The 27318-nt window shown below is 45.5% G+C and overlaps 1 protein-coding gene across 3 annotated transcripts in view; it reads right to left on the reverse strand.

The window, feature by feature from the left end:
• The window catches only part of FRMD3 (FERM domain containing 3), a 310742-nt gene that overhangs the window by 61636 nt on the left and 221788 nt on the right, over positions 1 to 27318 (reverse strand). For all 3 annotated transcript variants that reach the window (XM_042913165.1, XM_042913164.1, XM_042913166.1), the window contains 5 exons: positions 24883 to 24946; positions 23659 to 23747; positions 11964 to 12038; positions 11347 to 11415; positions 3365 to 3489 (listed from right to left, as the gene is read on the reverse strand). In XM_042913165.1, coding sequence (XP_042769099.1) covers positions 3365 to 3489; positions 11347 to 11415; positions 11964 to 12038; positions 23659 to 23747; positions 24883 to 24946 — 422 coding nt within the window. The remainder of the gene's footprint in view (positions 1 to 3364; positions 3490 to 11346; positions 11416 to 11963; positions 12039 to 23658; positions 23748 to 24882; positions 24947 to 27318) is intronic.

Below are 27318 nucleotides of genomic sequence, written 5' to 3' on the forward strand. Positions count from 1 at the left end.
ATTTTTACTTCTCTTCCTTTTAAGTTGATTCTATATCCTGGAGATTGATAGGGTTTGCCTGAGCTTCAAAATCCAGATGTCTCATAAGGAGACTGTCTAATAAAAAAATTTTTATTAGACATTTAGAGTCATTTTGGACTTTTATTTTTTTTTTAAATTTTTTCTAACGTTTATTTATTTTTGAGACAGAGAGAGAGACAGAGCATGAATGGGGGAGGGGCAGAGAGAGAGGGAGACACAGAATCGGAAGCAGGCTCCAGGCTCTGGGCCATCAGCCCAGAGCCCGACATGGGGCTCGAACTCACGGACCACGAGATCGTGACCTGAGCTGAAGTCGGACGCTTAACCGACTGAGCCACCCAGGCGCCCCTCATTTTGGACTTTTAAAGAGAGCAACCTATCAGTTTGACTTTATAGCTGGTGAAAGAACTTAAGATTCTTCTTTAAAATAACTGGAAAAAATTGAAAAAGTAGCTTATGGATTCTTATCACACATCATGTACATTTGTATTTTTATTGCAGTTAATTGTAATGTATGTGTCTCTTGTCCACAGTGTTCACATTAAAGACAAGGTTAGGATTTAGCAGTGGAACCTCCTTATGGAAAATGGAGCAAAATGGAGGTTTTTAATTGAATGGGGGCAAAGGATCCAGGGTAAAGCTTTCCCAGCTCCTTATTATATCCTTGGAGAGACTCCTGGGGCCACAGCAGCCTGACTTCCATATTCCTGATGGAACCTTTATTCCCATCTAGGTTTCCATCTTTGTAGACAAGGCAGTCAAAACTCCAGGCTTGGATTGTTCCTTTTCCCTTCCTCTTCCCCATTCAACTTTGGAATAATCATGACCTCCAGCAAAAGCGATTTCCAGGTATGTGAGAGTGTAGGGGTCCAGGGCAAGCCACCCAAATGTACTACGGTACATATTAATTACTTTGAATTGAAGTTACTTGGAAAAAAAAAAAAAACAGTGCAAGGACACTCAGACCCTCCTCTGTCCCCCAGAAAGCAGGAAACACATCTCCCATATGAAAAATACCTTCCCTGAATTGGAAAATAAAACAACATCCTTATCACCAGAGACAGGGACTTTGGAGCCAAGAAAGCTATAGAAACAAACCCTGTTATTTTTTTCCAAACTACTACAACCTCAGCCTAAATTCTGCTTAGAATTCCCTGCTAATTAAAGCTCCCAAACACCTGTTTTCTTTATCCTATCAATACTTCACAGATTTATTATCTCTTTGTCTAAAATGTATATACAGGGGCGCCTGGGTGACTCAGTCAGTTAAGCATCCGACTTGAGCTCAGGTCATGATCTTATGGTTGGTGAGTTCAAGCCCCACCTTGGGTTCTCTGCTGTCAGCAAAGAGTCTGCTTTGGACCCTCTATCTCCCTCTCTCTCTGCTCCTTCCCCGCTGGCTTCCTCTCTCTCTCTCTCTCTCTCTCTCTCTCTCTCTCTCTCTCTCCCCCTCTCAAAAATAAACATTTAAAAATTAATAAATAAAACGTATACAAAGTGCCTCTCCTGATCACTTATTTAGGTCTCAACTTCATTTTGGGGCCTCTGTGCATATGTAATAAAACTTCAGGGTTTTTTTCTCCCATTAATTTGTCTTACATAAATTAAATCTTAGCCCAGCTGAAAGACCTTGAAGGGGAAGAATTTTTCCTTCTCTACAAGAGGAAGCCCAGAAGAACATCACTGGTGATCAGGAGTGAAAGCTGCTTTTATTTCACTTGAAAACCATACGAAAACAGAGAGGGTGCTGGAAAATGTAGACAAGCACCATGGACTGAGAGATCCTTGGACTGAGAGAACTCATTTAGCATGGAACTTCCAGAGTTAGTTAAGACAGAGTACAGGCCATTATTATAACAAAGACATTCTCCTTATCATCATCTTGTGGCTCAGCTGGGTCCCCTAAGGCCCCATCCTTCCTACTTTGCGTGCTTTCCTTCCACTCGTGGAATCTGGGGCCATCCAGTTATCCGGTTCTCCTTCTCACCATTAAACTTGCTTACAGGTAAAAGATTTACTAAAATTATTTACACTTCAGTGTCAAGTAGCCACTCCTACTTCTCCCAAGAGTATTTGCATCCCAAGCCACACTCTTATTACAGGCAGAAGAGTTTTCCCCTATGGACAGAATCCTTGAAATGAAGCTGCAGGTAAAGGTGATCTTTTGGGGACAGAGAGACCTGCTCTCTTGAAGCTGCTCAATATCCTAATTTTAAATGATAAAACCCAAGCCACTTAATGTTAGGGAAAAGCATGTTATGTTTGTGTTCAGGTTTCCAGTAACTTTATTTTGTGTGTATTTGAAAATACACTGAAATTAGCATGTAAGATTTGCCTCACCAGGTGTCTACAGCAAGCAGTGTGGGGAGATTCTTCTCTGAAGTAAGTAAAGTCCTTAAAACCAAAAAATTTAAAAAAAGAAAAAATAAAAAGCCTAGACACACACATATTATAGTCCTTAAAAATACAACTTTTGAGTTGAAGTGGACCATACATATTTTAGCTTGTATCAAAACTATCAGAGAAAGGCCTACAGAAAAGGGAATATAAGTATGAAGAAATATTGAGGCAGAACAGAATGACCAATATAGAGACACTTATGGAGATTTCCTTACAACCATTAATTTGATTACGATTATAATAAAAACTTACCATCCAGGAAAACTTTGTACAGTGATGGAAATGTTCTTGGTCTGACCTTTCCAAGATGGTGGCCATTAGCCACATGCGGCTATACTACTCATTGGAAATGCAGCTAATGTGCCTAGAACTGAATTTTTAATTTTTAATTTTAACAAATTTAAACAGGTTTCAAACAGCCACACATTGCTACTGGCTACCATGCTGGAGAGTGGGGGTCTAACACCATTACTGCTTTAACACATAATTTTTAGGAATACTTTTTTTTTTTTTTAATTTTTTTTTCAACGTTTATTTATTTTTGGGACAGAGAGAGACAGAGCATGAACGGGGGAGGGGCAGAGAGAGAGGGAGACACAGAATCGGAAACAGGCTCCAGGCTCTGAGCCATCAGCCCAGAGCCTGACGCGGGGCTCGAACTCACGGACCGTGAGATCGTGACCTGGCTGAAGTCGGACGCTTAACCGACTGCGCCACCCAGGCGCCCCAGGAATACTTTGTATCTGTGAACTTTCTCTGGGAGAAACTAATAAGACTCTCAATATAATGCAGACTTCCAGCTGCAATCAGTTTATTTACTAGAAACAATTCATGACTCACTCCATCCCCTACCCTAACCATTGCCCAGGTATCCAGGATGGGTGCCTTCTCATCCCTTCAGGGTAAGGCTGCAATGCCAGCTTCCGGAAGGAAGGGTACTTACCCTCGCCCAATGGAAGCTCCTCTTCCTGCTCACTGGGGGAAGGCAGCAGGGGCTGCAGGGGCTCCATGTTAATGATGAGCTGTTTGTTCAAAGAGTGGGAACTTCGGCTCTGAGTAATGTTGGCTCTGAAAACAGACACACGCCAGGGTGTTGGTTTCTGTTGCAAACACCAGACCCTCCATCTCAGTCAGCTACCAAGGTTAATGTTAGGGAAAACATCCCAACCAAGGTTGGGAACTGTCACTGGACTCACACAATGGATTAGGCCAGTGGTAAAGGCAACATAACACTTAGGATGCACCAACCTTTTTAACCTTAAGGTCCTGACAAAATGTCCTTGTGTTCTAATGCAACACAGTGACTGAAAATGTACTTCCCCATATGTTACCAGATTTGGGCATGCAAGGTGACAGCATGGGCATTGATAAAGACATGGGAGGCAGGTGTCACTGAACTAGATATGCAGAAAAGTAAATGAAGGTGGGGACTTCTGGGTGGCTCAGTTGGTTCAGCATCTGAGTCTTGGTTTCAGCTCAGGTCATGATCTCACAGTTTCGTGGGTTCAAGCCCCACATTGGACTCTGCACTGACAGTGTGAAGCTTTCTTGGGATTCTCTCTCTCTCTCTCTCCCTCTCCATCTCCCTCACTTGTGCTGTCATTCTCAAAAATGAATAAATTTTAAAAATTTTTTTAAAAAGAAAAGCGAATGAAAGGCATGGCTCAAAGTAATTTAACAACCACCAAAAAAAAAAAAAAAAAACAAAAATGAAGGCAGAACCCTGCCAGACAGACGGTACAGGAGTTCTACGGCTTTAAGCAACCTTGCTGTTGCTGGATGTCTAACATTTAATATCAGTGTTTAATACTCCCATTTGAATTCACACCCCTCTCATCAGCCAGGCACAGAAGCTCTTTTTTCATTTTGAAAGGAGCAGACATGCGTCATTGACTGCAATGGGCAGCAGATGGCAAAGAAAATGTACAAGTGTCTTGTCAAGACTACTGGCTGATAGCAGGAAGCCCGTCTACACTGCCTGCTGCAGGGAGACCAGCTGTCTTCCCTGTCATACAGGGAAATGGGGCATCTCTGGTGGGGCATCACCTTTCCCTCCTCATGTTTCCTCTCCAAACCAAAAGCCACCCATCTTCAAAGATGATATCAAATGTCTCCTACCTCTTGATGCCCCCTTGGATGGCTCTCACAACACATATTCATTCATATTCTCATTCTCTCTCTCTCTCTCTCTCTCTCTCTCTCTCTCCCACACACACACACTGTTCTCCCTTCTTTCACATCTCATGGCACTTGCCACTTCTGTCTCTCTGTAATTATTGGTGTGTACTAATCAGCCCCACCTTGACAAGTGCCTTAAGGTCAGAGACAGATCTAACCATCCTGGTGTGCCTTACAGCGCCTCCCGAGGCATCTTACTAAGGGCTGTTCACGTTGGAAACTGGTGTAAATTGAATGCAATCCTGGCTTGACATAAGCTGCCATTTCAGACTGGCATGGGTGTTCCCCAGCTGGTAAGGGGACTGCCTTATAACTCAGGCATTTCTATTTGGCACAGGACAGGAAAGGAGAAGAATCTAGCAGCATCTAGAGTAAAAAGCCCTCCACAGCTGTCACTGGCTGGAAAAATAAAATTATGAGGACTTACTTAACCATGGAGTCCTGTCCTTCATTATTTCACTCTACAATCACTTATTCTGCAGTTGATATATATGTAGTGGATGGTATGCCGCATTCTGGTGAGCCATGGTCCTTGCCTTATGTAACTCACTCTTTAGAACTATGATTTTCAAACATTTTAACTGAGACCCACATTAAGAAATATAACTTAGGGGTGCCTGGTGGCTCAGTCAGTTGAGTGTCCGACTTGGGGTCAGGTCATGATCTCATGGTTTGTGAGCTCGAGCCCCACATTAGGCTTGCTGCTATCAGAGTAAGCCCGCTTCGGATCCTCTGTCCCTGTCTCTCTCTGCACCTCCCCCATTCATTTTCTCTCTCTCTCTCTCTAAAAAATGAGTAAACATTAAAAAAAGAAATATCTTTTATATCATTTTTCTGTACACACTCACAGAGAGACATACAGGTAAAGTGAGTGTTTCGTGCAACAATAGTAACTAACTCTTGTTACGTTTGATTCACTTTTTTTCCCCCATTCTATTTCATTTTCTTTAAAGTGCTGGTCTGTTTTCATTTCATGACTCATCAATGCGCTACAGCCACAGTTGGAAAAATATGTATCTCATGGACGAGACTGATGGCCAAGGATTCCCCGGGAACATTAAGGAGGGACACCTGACCCTGCGGTGGCTGAGGGGAGAGCCAGGAAGGACCTCCCAGGGGAAGAGATGCCTGCGGCACATCCCAGCAAGCATGGTGGGATTGACAGGGCAAGAAGTGAAAACAGGGATTCCTTGCAGGGAGAAGGAAAGAAGGAAAGAGTAACAAGGGATATTAAAATCTACCATGAGCAGTTCCATCTTTTATTGTGATGGGTCCTCAGATTTTGAGCTTTCATGGGATTTCCTCTGACCCTGTGGCCTTCGAAACTCTGATTCTGGCTCTGCGAAGCACCTATTGCCATGTTTGTGTGGACCATGAAGCTTTCTGACCTCAGAAAAGCCCATTCCCCATTGTTGCACAAACTCTGAATTGCTCTGCCCACCTCTGACCACCCACGCCGGCTGACTGGCAGCATTTCCATCCCCCAGAAATTACCACATATCATCAAGAAGGACCTGTAGCGAGTACAGAGGGCTCCACAGCAGCCCCCCTCCCAACATTCTTCAGTTGAAGTTGTAAAGCATCCTGCCACCTGCCCCCTACCAACACTGTAATGTCTGGGCAATTGCCTGGGACAGATTGAAGTCACTGAGAGTGACCTCACAGGTGTGAGCCTGTAGGGCACTGGCTGCTCAGGAGGATGCTGACTCAGGGCCCATACTCACAGGCTTCTGCTGCCAAACTGTAGTGGAGTCCTATGGCCAGGGTCAGGGGGGTTAGGGTCTGTCTGCTACAGTTGATTACAACCCTGAGACTCTCCAGTTCTATGATTCAGAGAGGAATACTGCCTCCGCGATAAGTGCAAAACTCAGATAAACCCAAAGGTGGGCACAACTAGAGGTCTCCCTAGAGCACAAAGAATCCAGGGCTCCAGACCATGGTGCTGGGCAGTAGGGCAGCTAGAGGGTTAGCTTAAGCAAAATTAGAATCAAAATGCATGTCTCCCACCCTTTGTTTCCCAACTCTTGTAGACTATGGGCTACCTTTTTATACCTCTCTTCTTGCAACATTTTGGAAGGTGCCAACTGATCCTGGTTTCATTTAAAGCAAGAGCCCTAGGGGCACCTGGATGGCTCCAGTCGGTTAAGTGTCTGGCTTCAGCTCAGGTCATGTTCTCACAGTTCATGAGTTCGAGCTCCGCATCAGGCTCTGCACTAACAGTGTGGTGCCTACTTGGGATTTTCTCTGTGCCCCTCCTCCACTTATTCTCTCTCTCTCTCTCTCTCAATTAATTAATTAATTAATTTAAAAGAAAATAAAGCAAGAGTCTGCCAGCATAGTTATACTAATAATGAATATAATACCAGAATTTGATGGCCCCTTTTATAGTTTACAGAACAGTTTTATTTATTTTTTTAACATTTATTTTTTGAGAGACAGAGTGAGACAGAGCACAAGTAGGGAACAGGCAGAGAGAGGGGGGGACACAGAATGTGAAGCAGGCTCTACGCTCTGAGCTGTCAGCACAGAGCCCGACACGGGGGCTCGAACTCATGGACCATGAGATCATGACCTGAGCCAAAGTTGGCCGCCCAACCAACTGAGCCACCAGGCACCCCTACAAAGCAGTTTTATACACTTTACCATACTTGTTTTCCTCAGTGTACCTGTAAGACAGGCAAGAAAAGTACCATATTCACAGATGAGGACACTGAGACCTGGTGAACTTATCGAACTTGACTAAAGACACTTAGACATGCAGACTCAGATGACCTGATCCCCAGTTGAGAGGTTCTGCTGTGCTCTGCACTGCCTTTCTGCACCTTCTGCATGATTTATCCTACAATGCCCCAGAGAGGACTCTGTTCACTACTGCTAATGTCCTGCTCTCTGGCTAAATGAGGTTCTGCTGTGTCGGGCAGTCTTCTAGAACATACGCCAATATCCCAGTCAGTTCCCACCCTACCCTCCCACTTGATCTCCTGATGCAACAGTTTCTCTGGCTAGAGTCTCCCCAAGCCAGCTAAGGGTCTGTACCATGTTTCCCATTCTCAGAATCCACCCGTCAACGGGTTCTGCAAAATGCCTGACCCCCTTTGCAGCCCACTCATGTGTGTACTTAGCACAGAACAGTTTTCCAATGAAACGATCACTAGGAATTCTATTGAGGTAGAAAGGTTTCTTTGGAAGCTGCAAGTATATTCTAAGATTGGCTTCAAAAACTGATGGCATAAACTCAAGCAACTAACATAAGGTTCGTGGAATCTTCCAGCAGTTCTTGTGGTGGAGGAAGTGGTGTTGGCCTGTCACCAAAACTCCATCTGAAAAAGCTTTAATGAGGACACATCTGTCAAATTCTAGCTGCCCATCTTTGGAGGAGAGACAAGAATAATAACATCACCAATTCATGTGTGTATGGCACTTTCTAATTTTTAAAGCACTTTATTTTAATGCCCATAACAAAGCCTAGATGTTGGGCAAAGTAATATTCTGAATCTCATTTTATAGATGAGTAAAGTGATGATCAGAGAAGTTAAGAGACTTACCCAAGACCACACAGCTTGTAAGCAATACAACCAAGATGAGATCCCGTTCATGACCCCTAGACAGGTGCTCATTTCAGGTCCAAATGCTGCCTCTATGTGTCCCCTGGTGGTGGCTACTATGCCCAGGTGGCTCACACTTCCTTCTGCCTCACTGGGCCCCTGACATGGATGGGTGATTCTCACCAAGTAATCAGCCCAGGAGAGCTTTGCTTGGGGATCTTACCATCAGCAAAGATCAGTGAGCTATCATGAGAGTTAGCTTTCTCTCTCTCTTTTTTTTTTTTTTTGAAAAAAAACAAAAAAATCCCAAGACAGTGTCCTCAGTCTGTCTCTGCTGCCTCTCTCTAAACACACACACATCAGCAAAAGGAGTAGTCCATGAACTTGTCATTCTTTGAAGAGTACAATCTCAGGTGTGAGGGAAGACAACCAAATGAAGGCTTACTGTCACCATTCTAACTAAAGGAGTGGGCATCTCTGAACACAGCCAGAGAAAGAATTCATTACTATACTCTCACTTTTGACAGCCACATCAAAGAAGCCAAAATAATTCAAAAATAATTGTTTAAGAGAAACAATTTCCTACCATGCAAATGGCTACTAGGAAGAAATGAGAAGTTGCTACTGAGAGTGGTATATCTCCATGGCTCCGATCACACTATTGCCTCCCAGGAGGCCAAGGTCCCCAGAGCAGCACCTTGGACAGATCTCAGGTCTCAGAAAATTGCAGGCATGCCATTGTCACCCCACACTCCTGGTTCATACATTCATTCAACAAATATGCGTTGACCTCTACTGTGAGCCAAGTGCTGTCTGTGTTAGGTGCTGGGTGATACGTAGATGACCAAAACAGACACAAGCCTTTTCCTCCCACATCTTGCTTTGTAACATTACTTTAAACAAATTCCTCCCTGTATTGTCAGAGATTCGAGAGACACTGCCAAAGCTGAGGACCAGAGATGGGTCCTGAGGATGTGAGCTCAACAGACTTTCACATACACATAAAAGGGGTCAGTGTAAGGGAAAGAAATAGCATGTAAACCAGTATCTCAAGGGCCTATAGGTCCTTGTTTGCAGTAACATCCTGGGGGATTTTAGAAGATTTCAGAAAAGGGAAACTATAAATTGACTGATGCTTCATTTCCATCTCCCCTGGTGGTTCAGTCCACTACAGGAAAAGATTCTCACTGTGGTCACTCTGCTCCCTTCACTCCTACATCCTGGCTATTCAAAGTGTGGTCCATGAACCAGCCACATGGCCATCACCTAGGACTCAATGGAAATGCCAGATTCATGAATGAGAATTTGACTTTAACAAGATCCATAGGTGATTCCTGTCAAAGTTAAGGCTTGAGAAGCCATGATGTAGGAATCCTTGATTTCCATAAGTAATGCAAACATCAACTGAAAAGAGAAATTTTTTTTTCAAATTATTTCTGATCTCATTAACCAGCTATATATGGTAACTATGGGATTCTTGGAAAGTCTTAAGTATTTGGAATATGTCTCTCTGAAAGTACCTTGTTAAAAACAGTTTCCTTCTTCGTGTTTGTGCTATCAAGAGAACTCCCCGGCATCAAGTATTTCTTCTTCTTCTTTTTTTTTTTTTAAGATCAAACACTCATACTTCAAGCTACAAGAACAAAACCCAAGCTGAGCCCCTGGGGTGGTTCTGCCTCCCAGCTTCTAAGAGAATGCCAGAGGTTTCTTGGGCAGAGGCGGGAGGGGGGGCAAATGCTACAAAGAAAATAATGTGGGCTTAGGTATGTCACAAAAAAAATTTATGACCTTAGATAAATCATTTAACTTCTCCAAGACTCAAGTTTCCTTGTCTATAAAATAGAAGCATCAAATTAGGTGATGCTTAAGGTCATTTCTGGCCCAAAGAATCTAGAAAAGTTCAAATAATACATTTTATCATTTCCTCTTTTTCACTTCTGCTTCACTGAGTAACCATAATTTGCAGTAGAAGAGGGAATATACAGACTATTTTAAAATAAATACAAATAAAAGACTAGTGTTGTCAATGGGTAGGCTGTAAGACTTGCTCAGTTTTGTGCTAAGGTGCTCCCAGCCAAGGTGTCCCCGGCTTCCCTAGCCTGACAGCTTTCTCCTGCTTCTCAAAGCAGGGAAGACCACTTCTGCTGACATGCCCATGACAGCTTCCCACTGAGTCACCCAAACCAGGAATGAATCATTCTCTGCACACGTCTGCATGGGATCTTGTGCCAACTGTAGTTCTGCTCCCCTGCGTGGGAGAGAAGTGCTATCTGGAGGCCCGTGCCAGGCTGGCTCAGCCACACTTCCAAGAGACCAGCAACCCAGGGAATAAGGCAAGAGGCAGCCAGCTCACTGGGTCATGCTGGAAATAGAGGAGACTGGGCAAATCTGAGGATAATCCCTTATGCTCCTCCAAGCAGGCTCCTTGGAGCCTCCTCCAAGTCTGAAGAGGGGGAAGGAACAGGTGCCAACCAGTATGTAGGAATCTCCTGAAAAACATAACCTAGGATGACCTTGCCTTCAAAATGGGGAGTGTCGTGGTGAAAATGTCCAGCTTTGTGTATTTAGCATGTTTGAGGCTTCGTGTGCAATGGTTCGTGTACCATGGTGGTATGAAGTCCAACATGACCAAGAGAATATTTAATTCCTAAGAATCGGAGATATTACCACATCAATGAAGATGCATACCCTTGAACTGCTAATCACTAAGTTCCTCATTTCTGTGAGTGACCTTTGGGGGTAAGGAGCCCTAGGAGAGATGAGCACCCTTGCCTTCCTCATGTGAAATAGCCTAGAAGTTGGGCCAATGGGGACTGGCCGTGTCTGGTGAACAGAGGCAGGAACAGAGAGCAGCTCTAAGAGGACAGGTCGGCAGACTCAGCCAGGAGGTGACAGTGCTGTGCCTCACACACACCGGTCATGTTGGCTCCGGGCCCAATCAAGCCGACGACTCCCCACAGAGCAAGGAACTCAGAACAGCATCAAGCTGTACCCACACTGTGGGCCTGTCAAGTCTGCCCCCGAGAGGCTGCCAGGATGATGAGGGTATTGTGCCTGGAACAAGATGTGCCCAACAGGACACCGGCACAGGCAGCTGGTACCCTTATGCCCTTTCCTGTTATAGAGGAATTGGCAAAGCAAGCTTTGAAATCCTTTTGTCCATCCCAGAAGCCTCTCAGAGCCCTGAGGGCCACCCACTCACCTGTGCACCTCCGGAGGCTCCCTCTGGATTTTGGAGCTGGCCTCCACCACCTCTTTGGCAACTTTACCACTGCAAAAGACAAACACAATGTCTGTGCACAGACACTCAAAGCAGAAGGGGAGGGGTGTGCACATGTGTTTGTTTTTTTTAACTTCCCTACAGTCGGATCCACTCTAGAAATCCATGCTTTTTTTTTCCCTCTACAAGAGAAGTTACTATGGAATTTGAGGGGGCCCCATGAGTGTAAGACATGAGTAGAGTGTAAAGGAAGAACCAAAACAGGGGGATAAGTCAAAGCGCCCTGATTTACAAGCAAAATATTCAAAAAGTAAATGGCTGGGGCGCCTGGGTGGCTCAGTCGGTTAAGCGTCCGACTTCGGCTCAGGTCATGATCTCGCGGTCCGTGGGTTTGAGCCCCGCGTCGAGCTCTGTGCTGACAACTCAGAGCCTGGAGCCTCTTTCAGATTCTGTGTCTCCCTCTTTCTCTGACCCTCCCCTGTTCATGCTCTCTCTCTGTCTCAAAAATAAATAAATGTTTAAAAAATTAAAAAAAAAAAAAAAAGTAAATGGCTGCTTCCTCCCCAACCCATCACCAATATGGAACTATGGGTACCCACCTATATCGAAATCTACTTCCTTTGAAAAATATCTTGCTGCTTGACACAGTCTTGATCTGACTGGATTTCGCATACCTTTGAAAAGAAGTGAAACAGAAGTGGTAGTGATATTGGCAAATCCAAGTGAGACATGCTATAAAGTGCAGTACTTGGGTATTTTGGACTATAAGAAATGCATGCTGTTGGATGATTCAGCACGTGCACACAGGCACACACACCTGAAAGAGAAGTTCCACCAAAAGACAGTTACTTTCACTATGGGTATTGTACTCTGTTATCTCTCTTCATTCTTTCTAAATGCTAGTGATGGCCCATATATGGTTTCATAATCCATTATTGGATCATGACCTGCAGACCGGACCAGGTAATACTGATGAGCCAAAGGGCAGGGCTAGGTGGGTGATGGGGATTAAGGAGGGCACTTGTTGGGAGGAGCACTGGGTGTTGTATGTAAGTGATGAATCACTGAATTCTATCCTGAAACCAATATTGCACGTATGTGAACTAAAATTTAAATTAAAAAAAAAAAAAGGAGGGGATTCTTTCCCAATTTCCAGTGGAAAGATATGGAGAAGACGCATTATGTCTCATGGTGTCAAGTTCCCCGTTGCCAGGGCACTTTCTTGCCTGTGCCTGAACCAAAGCTACAACAGAAAACAGCTTCCCAGTGACACAGGTCACTCGCCATGTCACAAAGAACCCACCTACTGTGTACTGCCTGAAAGACGACCCAAGGGCCTATGTCACCGTGGAAATGGTCACTGGCTTGAATATTCTCCGGTTAAGTCACCATGACCCAGTGCCCTTTAAAAGAACCCAGGCTGGTAGATGACTAAGATACACGCGGAACAAGAAGCCCAGCCAAGCACTGATTCAGCAGCTCTGAGAACACCGTAAACACACGTGTAAACACGAACAAAACCACAGCATTCTGGAAAACGATGAGAACATGGGCTGCCCGGAGGCCACACACAGGGCACTAAATTGCCATGACAGCTAAACTGCCTCTCCATCAATCACTTTAAGCCTCATGCAACTAAACCCAAATTAGAAAGAATGGTCTGCAAGAGTTCAGGACCACTTAAAACACTGAGAGTCACAAAATCTTACTAGAAAAACCACACAGAACAATATGCTGTATAGAATTGTTCTATATATAGAACAATATATAGAATATATTGAATATGTTATATATAGATATACATAAATAGAATATGCTGAATATATATAGAATATATAGATATAGATCTATCTATATCTATATCTATCTATATCTATCTATATCTATCTATCTATATCTATCTATATCTATCTATCTATCTATAATATGCTGAGCAAAGACCTGCACATAGCCAGGGCTGTGGTTAGAAGTCTCCCCATGCAGGCAGTGATCCCCACCCCCGGGCATCTTGAAGCCTTCATTCATCTGTTCAGCAATTATTAACCAAATGACTAGCCTGCTCCACACACCCTACGCTAAGAGAAGACACATGATCTCTGCATTCAGCTGTACGGTCTAGAAGGGAAATGGATATTAATCTAGAAACGAGGCACATAAGCGAATAACCGTAAAGTACAAGCGGTGGTGGGGCCATGAAGGAAATGATGCAATGAGAGCACAGGATGGAGAGATTAATCCAGTCTGGGGGCAGGGGTTGGAGCTGAGATCCAGGGGTGGGAAGGTATTAACCAGGCAAGTGGTGGGCAGTGTTCTGGGTGGAAGGCTCAGCAGGCACAAAGCCCTGAGCCTGAGCACTGAAGAACTAAAAAGATTTGATGTGCATTTCCCCTGTTGTCATTATTACTGTTATTATAAACCCACTCCCACATACATATATTTTTTCCCCTAATTTAGCAGGACCTGACCTTAAGCTGTCGTCATTAAGGATTTTGGCCTTCCTCCTCAGGACAATGGAAAGCCACAGTAACACTTTTACAAAGGAGCCCTTTCTCCCTTCCATCTCTGCCAACAGCCTGAGCCAATAGGGAAGGGTGCTGGGGACAAATGAGGAGCAGAGATGGGAGGGAAGGGGGTGAAATCCTGGGGAGGGCGATTCCACGTCAAGGCAGGGCCTGGAGAAGACCGTGTGGGAGCCCTGAGGAGCATATGAGACCCACACCGGGGAGCTCCCCACACCCGGGACAGGCAGTGTGGGCTGCTGGCCACAGCTGGGCTCTAGGGGGATACAAATCCCCAGCAACTGTGCTGACATGGGACAGAGTCCCACGGCACCCTCCTCCCCCTGTGAGGACATGCCTGCTCCTGCTCCGGACATACCTGCCCCCGCCACACACACACACACACACACACACAGCCCCGAGGAGCTGTGAGCCTGACACATTACCTACAGGAGCCTAAGAAAAGGCTTCATGTCTTTCTCCCCATTTTCTCTACAGGGTGTTGCTCCCCCAGCCTCAGAGGCAGGGGGGTCGAGAAACTTTTAAAGACGCTTCTGCTTTTAGAATGTTTCTTATTGTTGTTCTAGGTTCTAAGGATCCTTGGGGCAAGGCAGTCGGCTAAGAAGGTTAAGAACCTTAAATGGAGTTTTTAACCCCTGAAACTAAGGAAACATCATGTCCACTATACTTCAAAAAAACATTAATTAACGGGGCACCTTGGTAGCTCAGTCAGTTGAGCACCTGAGTCTTGATTTTGGGGCCCAAGTCAGGATGCCAGGGTCATGGGATGGAGTCCCCCATCGGGTTCCACACTGAGCATGGAGCCCGCTTAAGATTCTCTCTCTCCTTCTGCCCCTCTCCCCTTCTCACACGCTCTCACTCACAAAAAAATAAATAAAACATTAAGAAAGAAAAAGCTTTGGGGCGCCTGGGTGGTTCAGTTGGTTAAGCCTCCGACTTCGGCTCAGGTCATGATCTCACAGTTTGTGAGTTCAAGCCCCGCGTCAGGCTCTGCGCTGACAGTTCGGAGCCTGGAGCCTGCTTTGGATTCTGTGTCTCCCCCTCTCCCTCTGCCCTTCCCCTGCCTGTGCGCTCTCTCTCTCTCTCTCTCTCTTAAAAATAAACATTTTTAAAAAAAGAAAAGAAAGAGGAACGCAGCTCTGTGCCCAGTTTCTAGAAGATACCAGAAGCTCAAAGGGGTGTGGCAAGCCCAGCAGTTCCAGGGAGCCTCTCGTGGGGAGGGGGAGGGGTGGCTCTGCTTTTCACTGGTTCGGCCTCAGCTGCTCTTGCAGGCCCTAGGAGGAGGCCGCTGCTGTCTCACGCCAGAGCAGCCTCTTGGTGGGAGGCCTCAGAGCTACTCTGCATCCACACAAACCCTCAAGAGAAACAGGTCAGAAGACACATTTCACAGAGAAAGTGAAGAGCTGCCTGCTCAGGATGTGAGGAGTGAAACCGGTGTGGGCTGCTTTCTGGCGGCTGACTGCCCTGGATGAGGATTTGTTGTCATTTCCTTTGCTCAGAGACACTCTCCTGAGAGGTTTACTGCCAATTCCCCACCCTCCCAAATGTGCGGGCAGACTCCCACTCATGTTTGGGTTGAGATCTCTTCTTTTTAAATGTTTATTTTTGAGAGAGCACAAGTGAGGGAGGGAGGGAGGGAGGGAGGGAGTGGCAGAGAGAGGGGGACAGAGAATCAGAAGCAGGCTCTTTGCTGACGGCAGTGAGCCCGATGTGGGGCTTGAACTCAAGAACCTCAAGATCACGACCTGAGCCGAAGCTGGACGTTCACCCGACTGGAGGGAGATGGTCAGGGGGAAAGAAAGGTGGCTGGGTTACATGACAGGTCTCCAGGTGTTCCCAGCAGCATCTGGAATAGGGGTCAAAACCCCGTGGCTCAGGCTCCATCCCTAGAGATTCTCATTCAGCAGGTCTGAATTTTTTATCACACTCCCCGTCATTCCAAGGCAGTACGCCTGCACCTAAGAACCCTGACCCCCCACATTCTCCTTGAATGACCCAAAAGATGGCGTTTTACCTGGAAGAGCAGAGGCCCAAGGCTCCTACCTGCTTTTGCAGCTTTTCCAAGCCTCAATTTGTCCATGAATTTTTTAAGGGGCAGGGGGAGGGTATTACAATGCTTAATTCATAGTGTTCTCAGGAGCGTTAAGCAAGATCAAATGATTTGAAAGCTCCTGATCATTATGTAATAGTTTCCCTCCCTCCCTAATATCACTCTCAAACCTCTCCATTGCCTTCTCACTATTGAACCATGAGAGCCAATCCTCTGAACCATGCAGATTCTGGGGAACTATTTCAAACACCCCGAAAGCATAAGAGAACCTTCGTGCTCTAACTAGCAGACACGTTCCGGTGCTCAGTTCACCAGGCTCTCACATCCACAATGAAGCCGGAGCAAAAGTCTGCCCACTGAAGGCAATGAATGCACAAAGGCTAAACAGTAATTCTGTCTCCTCCAGCCTTCTTTCCTGTCTGCCCTCTCCCTCCTGCCATCTGCAGCTCCCCCATCAAAATCTCAGCAGAGAAGCTACAGAAGACTGTTCTCAGACATCTGACCTCACAGAGAAACCCGGACAGTCCCCAGTTTACCAACACCTGGCCTGACAACTATGTATCCACATGGTGGCCTAGTCACAGCTCCCCACTACCACCACCCCAGAACTGAAGCCACTGTACCCAGAGATCCCTTCCTACCACATGAGGGGGTTCTGCCCAGTCCTGACATAGAAGCTGTGCTTTCAATGGAGTACCTGGGGTGCCTGGGTGGCTCAGTTGGTTGAGCGTCCGGCTCTTGATTTCAGCTTAGGCCATGATCTCACCGTTTGTGAGTTCGAGCCCCACATTGGGCTCTGCACTGATACTGCGAAGCCTGCTTGGGATTCTCTCTCTCCCTCTCTGTGCCCCTCCCCTGCGTGCACTCTCTCTCTAAAAATACGTAAATAAAGCTGAAAAAAAGACTTTCACAAGTGAAATAAATAAACGGGGTACCACGAGATGTGTGAGACGTGCCATGCATGCAGACAGCACCTGGAATGCATGAAGTGCTCACTAAGTGTTAGGATCATGTGACACACAGCGCAGCCCTGCAGAAGAACACCTCCCCTCACCCCCCTCTGACTCCTCCCTGGTGCCTGCTCCTACAGGTGCTGGGGAGACGCTGTGTGGTGCTCCGAGACGTCACCTGTAGAATCAACAATACAATTTCCCATTTTATCATGGTTTACAGCTTTTGGAGTAACTACAGGCATAACAATACATGGTTATTATTGAGTACGTACTATGGGTCATGCACCTTCCAAAGTATCTCAAACATTGATTTGGTTATTCCTCATAGCTTTCTCCTAAGAGGAAGCAATCTACCTTTTTATGGGAGGAAACTGAGGCACAGAGGGGTTAACTCATTGAATGATGGTAACATGATAGAAGCTGGAGAGACCGGGTTGCAAATCCAGGTCTGTATTTTTTAAAATAATGCATTAGCCATGCAGGTTCTCAGGCTTCAGAGAGCATCAGATTCACCCGGCAGGCTTTTCAAAACACAAGTTTCTGATTCAGTAAGTCTGGGGTGCAGCCCAAGAATCTGCATTTCCGGCAAGTTCCCAGGCAATGCTGATGCTGGTCTAAAGACCCTACTTTGAGAATCACTGGATTAGAGCATTTAACCCTCAACTGCGCATTAGCACTGCCTGGGAAAGATTTAGTTCTACTAATATCTAGATCCCTCATCCCAGATTCTGATTTTTTAAAATAACTTTATTGAGATATAATCCACATACCATAAAATTCACCCTTTTAGATCATATACTTCAGTGGTCTTTAATATAATTCACAAAATTAAGAAAAATAAAATATTTTCATCACCCCAGAAGGAACCAGCCTCCCATTACTTGCCCTCATCTTCTCCACTCCCAGTCCTAGGCAATCACTAATCTACTTTCCGTCTGTAAGGATTTGCCTATTCTTGACATTTCATACCGATAGCATCATACAATGTGTGGCCTTTTATGTCTGGCTTCTTTCCACTTAGCTTCATGTTTTCTTTCTTTTTTTATTTATTTTTGAGAGAGAGAGAGAGAGAGAGAGAGAGAGAGAGCGCTAGCAGGGGAGGGGCAGAGAGAGAGAGGGAGACAGACTCCCAAGCAGGCTCTGCACTGCCAACATAGAGCCCGACACAGGGCTCCAACTCATGAACTGTGAGATCATGACCTGAGCCAAAACCAAGAATCAGACACTTAACCGACTGAGCCCCCCAGGTGCCCAAGCTTCATGTTTTCCAGGTCCATCCGTGCTGTGGCACGTAGCACTACTTTCCTCTGGATGGCTGAACAATATTCCATTGCATGGATATTCCTCTTTCTTTTATCTGTTCAGCAATTGATGGGCATTGTAGCTATTATGAATAATGATATGAACATTTGCGTCCGTGTTTTTGTGAGAACCCGGATTCTGGTTTAATTGGATTTGGGGGTGGGTCCACAGCTTGGTAGTTTTTAAAAGCTTCCCCAGGTGGTTCTAATGTGCAGTCAGTTCTGAGAACCACTGGATTAGAACCTTATTACTCAAAGTGTGGTCCACGGGCCTGCAGCACAACCTCACCAGGGAGCTGATTAGAAACATGGACTCTTGGGGCACCTGGGTGGCTCAGTCAGTTGAGCATCTGACTCTTGGTTTCGGCTCAGGTTATGATCCCAGAGTCCTGGGATCCAGCCCCGTGTCAGGCTCTGTACTAAGCAGAGCCTGCTGAAGATTCTCCCTCCCTCCCTCCCTCCCTCTCTCTCTCTCTCTCTCTCTTCCTTTGCCCCTCTCCCCCACTTATGCTCTTTTTCACTCTAAAAAAAGAAATATGGACTCTGATGCCCCACCCCAATCTAGCAAATCACAATCCACATTCTGACAGGATTTCCGGGTAATTCACATGCTTACAGAAGTGTGAGAGGCCCTCATGCAGGGAGCTGTCTGGGCCCTTACCCACCAAATGTAATGCCGTTTCTCTGACAAAATATGTACCAAATTCTGGGAAAGAAATTTGTCAGGGACTGCCTTTAGCCCCTGCAAACAATCCCGTACAAAGTTGAGGGTGAAGAGTGTCATTTGAGCCTCTACAGTGTCACCAGGGCATGGCATAAAGCAGATGTGACAGATTCATTGACTGGAACTCCTCAGCCCCGAGCCCTTCAGCGCATCCCGTGTGCGCTCGGGGAACCAGCACCGCAGGAGCGGCGGCACCTAGAAAACACACGGCAGAAAGGAAGCTCAAATGGTGGCTGTCAGTGTTGGGGATCCCCTGGGGTTTGGAGCAGGAGGGAAAAGCAGAGTTTCTGCACTGGGCTCCATTCCCAGGCAGCAGATCTCAGAGCCAGGGCTCTCAAACCTGATGGGTGGCTGTGGGCCAGCTGACAACTAGCAACACATTCATGTCTTAAAAGCACACTAGGGAATTCCTAGGCATCAGTCACCCGCCTCCCTCCCTGTTCCCAGGGCAGGTGAAGCAGGAAAGGAGGGAGCAAACCACCCCCAACCCAGGAAACGAAATCGGGGCCTTGCTTTGCCGGCAGAGACCGTTACAACGCAGTGCCAAGTGGACAGAGCTAGAAGCAGGTGCCCACCCCTGAGCTTAAGAGATTTAGAACCCTTCAGAGTCAAAGGGCCTGGGCTCTTGAACCAACAGGTGCTCAAAAATCTTTCGTCATCAGTGAAGGGGGAAGTAGTCGTGGTCACTGCTGCGACTACCACCCATGGATGGTCAGTGTGCCTGGTACGACTAAGCACTGCCCGGCAGGTATCACCGATCACATTTTAAACGAAAAACAAAGTCGGGGCTCAGGGTTTAAGTGCTTTGTTCCAGGCCACGCTGTTAGTAAGTGACAGATCAAGACTCAAAGCCAAGCCTTTCACTTCCAAAGCCCATGCTTGTTAACACTCAACCACACTGAGGCAAACGAGTCTCGCCCGAATCCCTGTCCCCTCCATTGTACAGATGAGAAGGCGGAAGCCAGACCTGTCTGAGGTCACGCCACGCAGCTGTGTCAGAACAGGTGATATCTTTCCTTCTCCTTGAAGAACAAGGATGGTTATGGAACAATGAAGGAACAAAGGGTTCTGACAGAACTCAGATAAGTACAAGTATGAGGGATCAGATGTCCTCATGAGGGAGATGGGGATAGCCTGACCTAACAAAGTGCAGGTGCAAGGACTCCATCACCTCTGGAAGGTCCCCAACACATGATGGTTTGATTTATAGTATTTTTTTTAACGTTTATTTATTTTTGAGACAGAGAGAGACAGAGCATGAATGGGGGAGGGGCAGAGAGAGAGGGAGACACAGAATCAGAAGCAGGCTCCAGGCTCTGAGCCATCAGCCCAGAGCCCGACGTGGGGCTCGAACTCACAGACCGCGAGATCGTGACCTGAGCTGAAGTCGGACGCTTAACCGACTGAGCCACCCAGGCGCCCCGATTTATAGTATTTTTAACGTAGGATGAGTTTATCAGGGTGTAGCCCCATCATAAGTCAAGGAAGATCTGTAAGGTGCCACTCGTCCTGCCCACTGAAGCCTCTGGGTCTTTGGAAACATCCACAGAAGACGGGGAGAGGTTCCTCTGATGTGCCTGGTCGTCCCATATAATGATAGGATTACCACACTGACCTCTTCCCTCGCTGCCAGCTAATGAGCACACCCTAAAATGTGCAAAACAAACCCCCCAGTTGGCAGGGTTTTTCTCCTTCTTCCCCTCTTTTCAATTCTGTTTTTGTCTTTATTTGACTCCATCCATCAGCAGACTCCCTCACACATGATAGAACAATATGTATGCAAAAGAAGCAATTAATGGCCTAAGTTGTTCTTTGCTAGAGATCCTAGAATTTCGATAAGGATCTTCAAAGCTGTGCTAAACCCCTCCCAAGAAGGGCTTACTGAGGTGCCTCTAAAAGGTCTATCTATGGAGTGTTTCCCTTTCCTACTCTCTCCCCCTACACTGTGTGTGGCCAGCAGCCATCAAACTCTCCTCTGCTGCCTCTCTCACAATGGCTGAGCCCTCTGTTCCCGCCCCATCATCTCCTCCCAGTCTCCTTCATCCACCCTCCACTCCAGCCTTGTGTAACTTCTCCTCCACAGTGTCTTCCACTTTCCTGCCTTGGTCTCTTACTCAGAATGTCCTTTCACCACCTTGCTCCCCCAGCAGCCAGACTCGCCCCTCTTTCGGGGTCCCCTCCAGCATTTTATTTGTACTTCCTTCTTGGTCTCTATCACAAAATACAAATCTCCTGAGGATAGGAATCAGGCCTTATCAATTGATCCAGGAAACATTTTTTTAATACACTGGATCTTTAGCAGATACAAAGATAAATAGAACCTAGTTCCTCCCTTCAGAGAGATCTGATCTAGTACAGATACGTACATAAAAATCTACAATAAAATAGGTCATGATGCATCTTGTTTTGCTTTGTCTCAAAACTCCCATCTACCAACTCCCTCAATCATGAGAAAAGATTCGTTCAGACTAACTAAATGTCTTCAAATTATCCCTTGACAGGAACCAGATGATTTTATTAAAGGAGGAACAGAAGAGTCCCAAAAGCTTAGGCTCCAAAAATAGTTTGTCAGTTTCTCAAAATGTTCTGCATAGTTACCCAGTGATCCGAAAACTCCACTTCTAGGCATGAACCTGAAAGAACTGTCCATAGAAAAGCTTTTATATGGATATTCCTAGCAGCATTATTCATAATACAAGAGCGAACAACCCAAATGTCCATCAACTGATGAGTGGATAAACAAAATGTGATCTATCCAAACAATGGAGTATTTAGGCATAGAAAGAAATGAAGTAGTGATAAATGCTACAACATGGATGAACCTTGAAAACACTACCTTAAGTGAAAGAAGCCAGGCACCAGAGGCCACATAGCTTCTGATTCTGTTTATATAAATGTCCAGAATGGGTGAATCCATAAGCACAGAAAGTAAACCAGCAGTTGCCAAGGTCTAGGGAGAGCGGGGAAATGGGGAGTGACTGTTAACGGATGCAAGGTTTCTTTCAGGGCTGGGGAGGGCGGGGGGCAGTGGTGGGGATGATAAAAATGTTCTGGAATTAGATAGCGGTGATGGTTGTGTGACTTTGTGAATTATACTAAAAATCACTAAATTTATACTTTAAAAGAGTGAATTTTGTGGTACATGATCTCAATTTTTAAAATAATTTAAATCAACAACAAAATATGTGCAGGCCTCAACTAGAGACAGAGCCTCAAACACTCTGCCTCTTCCTCTCCAGCTGTCATGCGCACAGACAGACTTGGACATGCTGATTTCAGAGGCCATCAGATATCCTTATATACCAGTTCCCAAATACCACAAGAGACCCACTGATGCTTTGAGGTGAAGATGGTTGTGGGAAGGTCTTGATACATGTTCTCATTCACAGTATTGTGTAGTTAATCTCATCCAAGGGCTTTCAATACTATGCCTCTGAAATGATCTGCCTGGGACAGAGGGGTCTCCCAGGATACAGGACTGTCAACTAGTCACCCAAGCTCCTGGGAAGTAGTGAGCAATGGGTGAAAGGTCTCCAGTCCCCAGTCCCAACTCTGGTCCCTGCCAACAACCACAGCTTCTCTATTTTTACCTGTTTTTCTCTAAAGCCTACTAGGGTTTGTCTACACATCTGCTTGAGGAAAAGAGCTCTGTGGATAAAAAAGGATTTGAAAAAGATTGCCCAAGCCATCATTCTGATCCTTGTCAGCCAAAGCCCAGGAGGTCCAGAAACTTAGCATCTTCAGAGACAGGTGTCTAAAGCGGGCGGCAGAATTCAGGGTTGGGGGCTGACAGAGCAAAATGTCACCTGAATGAGCTCCAGGGGCCAGCAGTGCTGATACCCTGGGCAGGGCTGGCCCGACTCTTGCCTGCATCCATCACCACCATTCTTCCAATGAGCAAATGTGTCTCGAAGAGGAGAATCTGGAACTCGGTGGAAAGATCTCAGATTTGAAGCTCTTTTGAAACCTGAGAGCTTTATGGGTGGTTTCTGAAGTCCTGTCCAGTACTGACTTTCCATGATCCTAGGCTCCAACAGCATTCTACCCACAAACATTTGGCTCTCATCTCTGTATGCTGAAGGCTTCTTATTACGAACACCTGTGACTCTGCCAAAGCTTTCCTTCTCTGGTTGTGCGAGCACATTCAGAGTAAGTCAGAGAGTATTAACTCTGCCCTCTGAAGTGGCCTTCCACCAAAATGAATGGGTAATTGGTAGACAAACAGCCCGGGTCCTTTGCTGGTCAGTGGGAGAACTCGGAGGGATGTTCTACAGCATGATAGAGTTCCTCAGAGGTGCTGACTGAGCACAGCTGCCCTCAGGAGTGACCTGCTCAACAATATGCCCTACATTGTTTGCTGTCCCATCTCTCTTCCCCAATCCCCTACTGGTATGTCCAGAAACCACATCCTAAAGAAACTACTTGAACTCAACTCTTCTCAAGGTCTGCTTCTGAGGGAGGCACCCAACCAAAAACAGATTCTGTGACATGTTGAATGGAAATAACAATGCTAAAAACAAACAAGCAGCCCACAGCAATTCTATGGGCATCACCCAAAGTGGAGCTCAGGCTTGGTTGGGCCAACAGTGGTTGGGAGTCAGCCTGCACAATGCATTAAACTTATAATTCCCTTTAATATAATAAAAAGGACTGAATTAAAAGAAATGATTATGCAGCTATTTGCAAAACATAAATGGTTCCATGGATGCTTTTAAAACCTGTGCTTCAATGAATAAAAGCTACTCACTTATAAAAGGCCTGGTTCTCCACCCCACACTTCCAAAGATGTTTGCAGGCAGCTGGTGTTGAAGTATGGAATGCCAACATGGCTTTTTTCTAATAAAAAAGACAAAACAAGACAACAACAGGCATGTTAAACATAGTTTATGTTTTTCATGTTGCATCCCACCACCTACTAAACAAATTAAAAGTAATTTATGCATTACTATGGTCTTAAAAGTGTTGTTGGGGCACCTGGGTGGCTCAGTTGGTTGAGCATCCAACTCTTGATTTCGGCTCAGGTCATGATCCCAGGGTTATGGGATCAAGCCCCATGTCAGGCTCTATGCTGAGCACAGAGCCTGTTTAGGATTCTTTCTCTCTCTCCTTCTGCCCCTTCCTACTCCTGCTTGCATGCACTTTCTCTTTCTTTAAAACAAAAAAATAAATAAATAAAAGTGTTTTTGAAATGGTGTCTCCCCTTCCCTCACCCTTTGGAGACATCACGAATCTATCTGGGCCCTGTTTCTAACAAAAACAACAGCCTCACAACCCTTATCAACACTCCAGGAATCACTCACCTTTCGGTCAGACTTGGATTCCTTTAAAAACTTATTTGCCATCCTTGAATAACCAGTGCTTGTACTGGAAACTAGGGTCAAGAAAATCTGCAGACTTCCAGACCCAGCTCTGAGGCTCAAAGTTTCTGTAATGGCCTCCTCTCAAATGTGTTCCCTGATGAACCCAACCTACAACTGGTAACTTCTTTATTTGAAGACTCCTGGGGAGTATGGACTCTATTCATGAAACTGTAGACAGCAGTCATTGATTAGCCAGCTTTGGAAGTATTCTTTGCTTGTTTCATAAATCTATATTTTGGCAGATTACAGAGGTAGGAGGTGGTTCCATTTTATTTTATTTTAATTTTAAATTCCAATTAGTTAACATAGAGTGTAATATTAGTTTCAGGAGGAGGCTCAATTTTCTATTTCTCAAAGTCTATCCAAGGATATTTTTTTACACAACAGTATATGGTCCAGCATTGCTCACTGACTTTGGTCTTTAAATGTGTAAACCCACTATCTGTTTACCTCTCAGATGTTCAGCATAGAGCTTCCATTAGCATCATTAAATTTCAAAGCGGTGGTGTCCTGGGGCTACAACACTAAAGGCACATTTTATGCCTGTGTCTCGCTCACACACATTCACACACACACACACAACTACAGGTAATTCAAAAGCAGTATCTGACCTCCTTCTGGGTGCCAATCACATAAAATGTCTTCCCTTCAAACTTCAATTTGCAGACATCTGGCCTAAGAAAAGAAAATCTCTTTGGGTGAGATGCAAACAAAACAAAACAAAACAAAACAAAAAAAAACAAAAAAACAAAAAAAAAAACCCTGGCAGCTAACCAAGGTACCTGGGTTTCCCAGAGGAATCTGGCTGACTCACAAATACCAAGCAGACTGCAATGAAACAAGATATTATCTTATCATCAGTGAAGGCCTAATGAGCACCAAAAAGCCCCCAAGTGAATTATACAGCAATTTTCTTCCCAAGAGAGGATCCGGAGGCAGCTCAGAATTATTTATTCCATTTTTTACAGTCAAGCTGCCTCTTTCTTCCAAGGAGCTCTGGGGGTTTTGTGAACATTAACGACCAAAACAATATTAACTGGCCAGCCCACTTTGCAAGGTAGGAAGAATGTGATCATTTCAGGTTCGGGTAATGAAACGACACGGACTCACAGTATCTGTCTCTCTCACCCTTTCATATCCATCAAGGAACACACACGACATTGCAAAATTTTCATTTCTGCTCTCTCTGTTCATGAAAGAATAGTTTTATTAGAGATTTAGATGTTCAAAATTGTGAGGACAACTTGACACATTGTACTCAGAAGAGTGATGTCTGGTTTTATCTTAAGGAGCTGCTCAATTAAAATCTGCCTGAAACAGGGACCCTAGGTCACCTCCTTGGTGAGAAGATATATGTAAAGAGAAGAGACAATTCTATTTCTATTCCTTTGATCTAATTCCTAGGAGACTGATATGTGCCCCTGTGCTTTTCCTGGGGGAAAAAGAACAGTGTGGTCACATTAAGCGGTTCAAACTTAGGAGAGCATTTGCAAGAGTGACAGAGTTCAATGGATGTTAAAAAAACAAAACAAAACAAAACTAGGATTAACGTAGGAATCAAATTTGTTTTAGAAACATGTCCACAGCTGTTCCAAACACACGTGCCTAACTAGAGGCTGGAAAGGGGTGGGGGAGACATCAAACACCCCACCATGAACTCCAAGATGTAGAACCCAGAAACAAATGGTCCGGGGATTGTCCATCTCAATTCTTCTGTGGACCCAGGAAGAAACAGAAGCCCAAAGGGCAGAGACTTGCAATTAATCTGCCCTGGACACCTGTCAGGTTCTCCCCTACCTACTTCAGAGCTCAAGCCATTCAGAAACCTGACGATCCAGCATCCGTCAGGACCCCCACGTCTCTTGTGGTCCTAGGGTAGGATTGGAGAATTCCCCAAATTTTCCATGCTTCCCAAAGTCAGTAGGAATTCCTAGGGAGCTTATTCTGGAATGGCCTGAAGGGTGATTAATAAATACCCTTCTTTACAACGTGCGGAAAACACAGAGAAGAAAACTATTCACCCCACCATGCTACCCATACACAAAATGTCACAGTTCATGAATCCCACCACTCATGACACTGTTGCATCTGATTCTCCTCCATCTCCCCTCCTCCCTGGAAGGCAGCCAGAAATAACTGACTCCCACCTTACGGATGAGTACACAGAGATTCAGAAAAGCCAAGAGGTTTATTACAGGTAAGTTTTGAGAACGCTCAGTGTGGAAAAAGAGAACAAGTGGGCACGGAGGGGAGCTGAAAGTAGGAACTGAACAAAAGGCAATGATAAAGAGGTCAAGGAAGAGATTGGTGAAACTGGGGATCTCAGAAAGAGAGGGCTGGTCATAAGGAAGAGAAAGTGGTGCAGGAGCGGAGTGGACATTAACTGGCTAAAGCTAACCCAGCAGAGAAGGTTTGAAAAGGCGGGGGGGTGCCAGGAGGACAGTGCACAAAGAGAGGGTGTTGATATGATAAACGGGTGCTAGAAGGAATCCTGAAGGTAACAGAACCTGGAAACCAAGGTTCAGGTAAGTATAAGAGCATTTCCAGCCCAAGACTGAAGATGGATGCCCACTGACCCGTCAAGAACAACTTCAGACCACAGGGGTGAGCCCACCGCCCAGTGAGACAGGATGGGGATGACAAACCTCTCAAGGGCCATCAGGGAGGAAACCGAATCAGGCTGAAAGTATGAACACCACTGAGCCTTTACAATATTCCACATACATTCAGCCTTCTTGCTCTTTGCCCAAACCATCCTGCTCCTTGATTCAACCCAGCAGGTGCTGCTGGTCATGTACCCTGCTCCACCCTCCCACTTCTGTACTGATGTGACTCAAGGTGACATGTTCATACAGATAATGCTCTTCTCAGCTGCAAGAGGTGGGTCTTGATTTGACCAACCCAGTCATGGCGTCCCCACTCTTCTCAGAAGGATTGGTTTAAGTAGGTGTGTGTAACCTAATCCTAGCCTATTAGATACATGGGAAGTCTCCTACAGGGGTTTTTGTTAAAAGAGTGATCATTGTTTTAATAGGAGACACATGGAA

This window comes from Panthera leo, chromosome D4, assembly GCF_018350215.1.
Source record: "Panthera leo isolate Ple1 chromosome D4, P.leo_Ple1_pat1.1, whole genome shotgun sequence".
In the NCBI taxonomy this organism is placed as follows: domain Eukaryota; kingdom Metazoa; phylum Chordata; class Mammalia; order Carnivora; family Felidae; genus Panthera; species Panthera leo.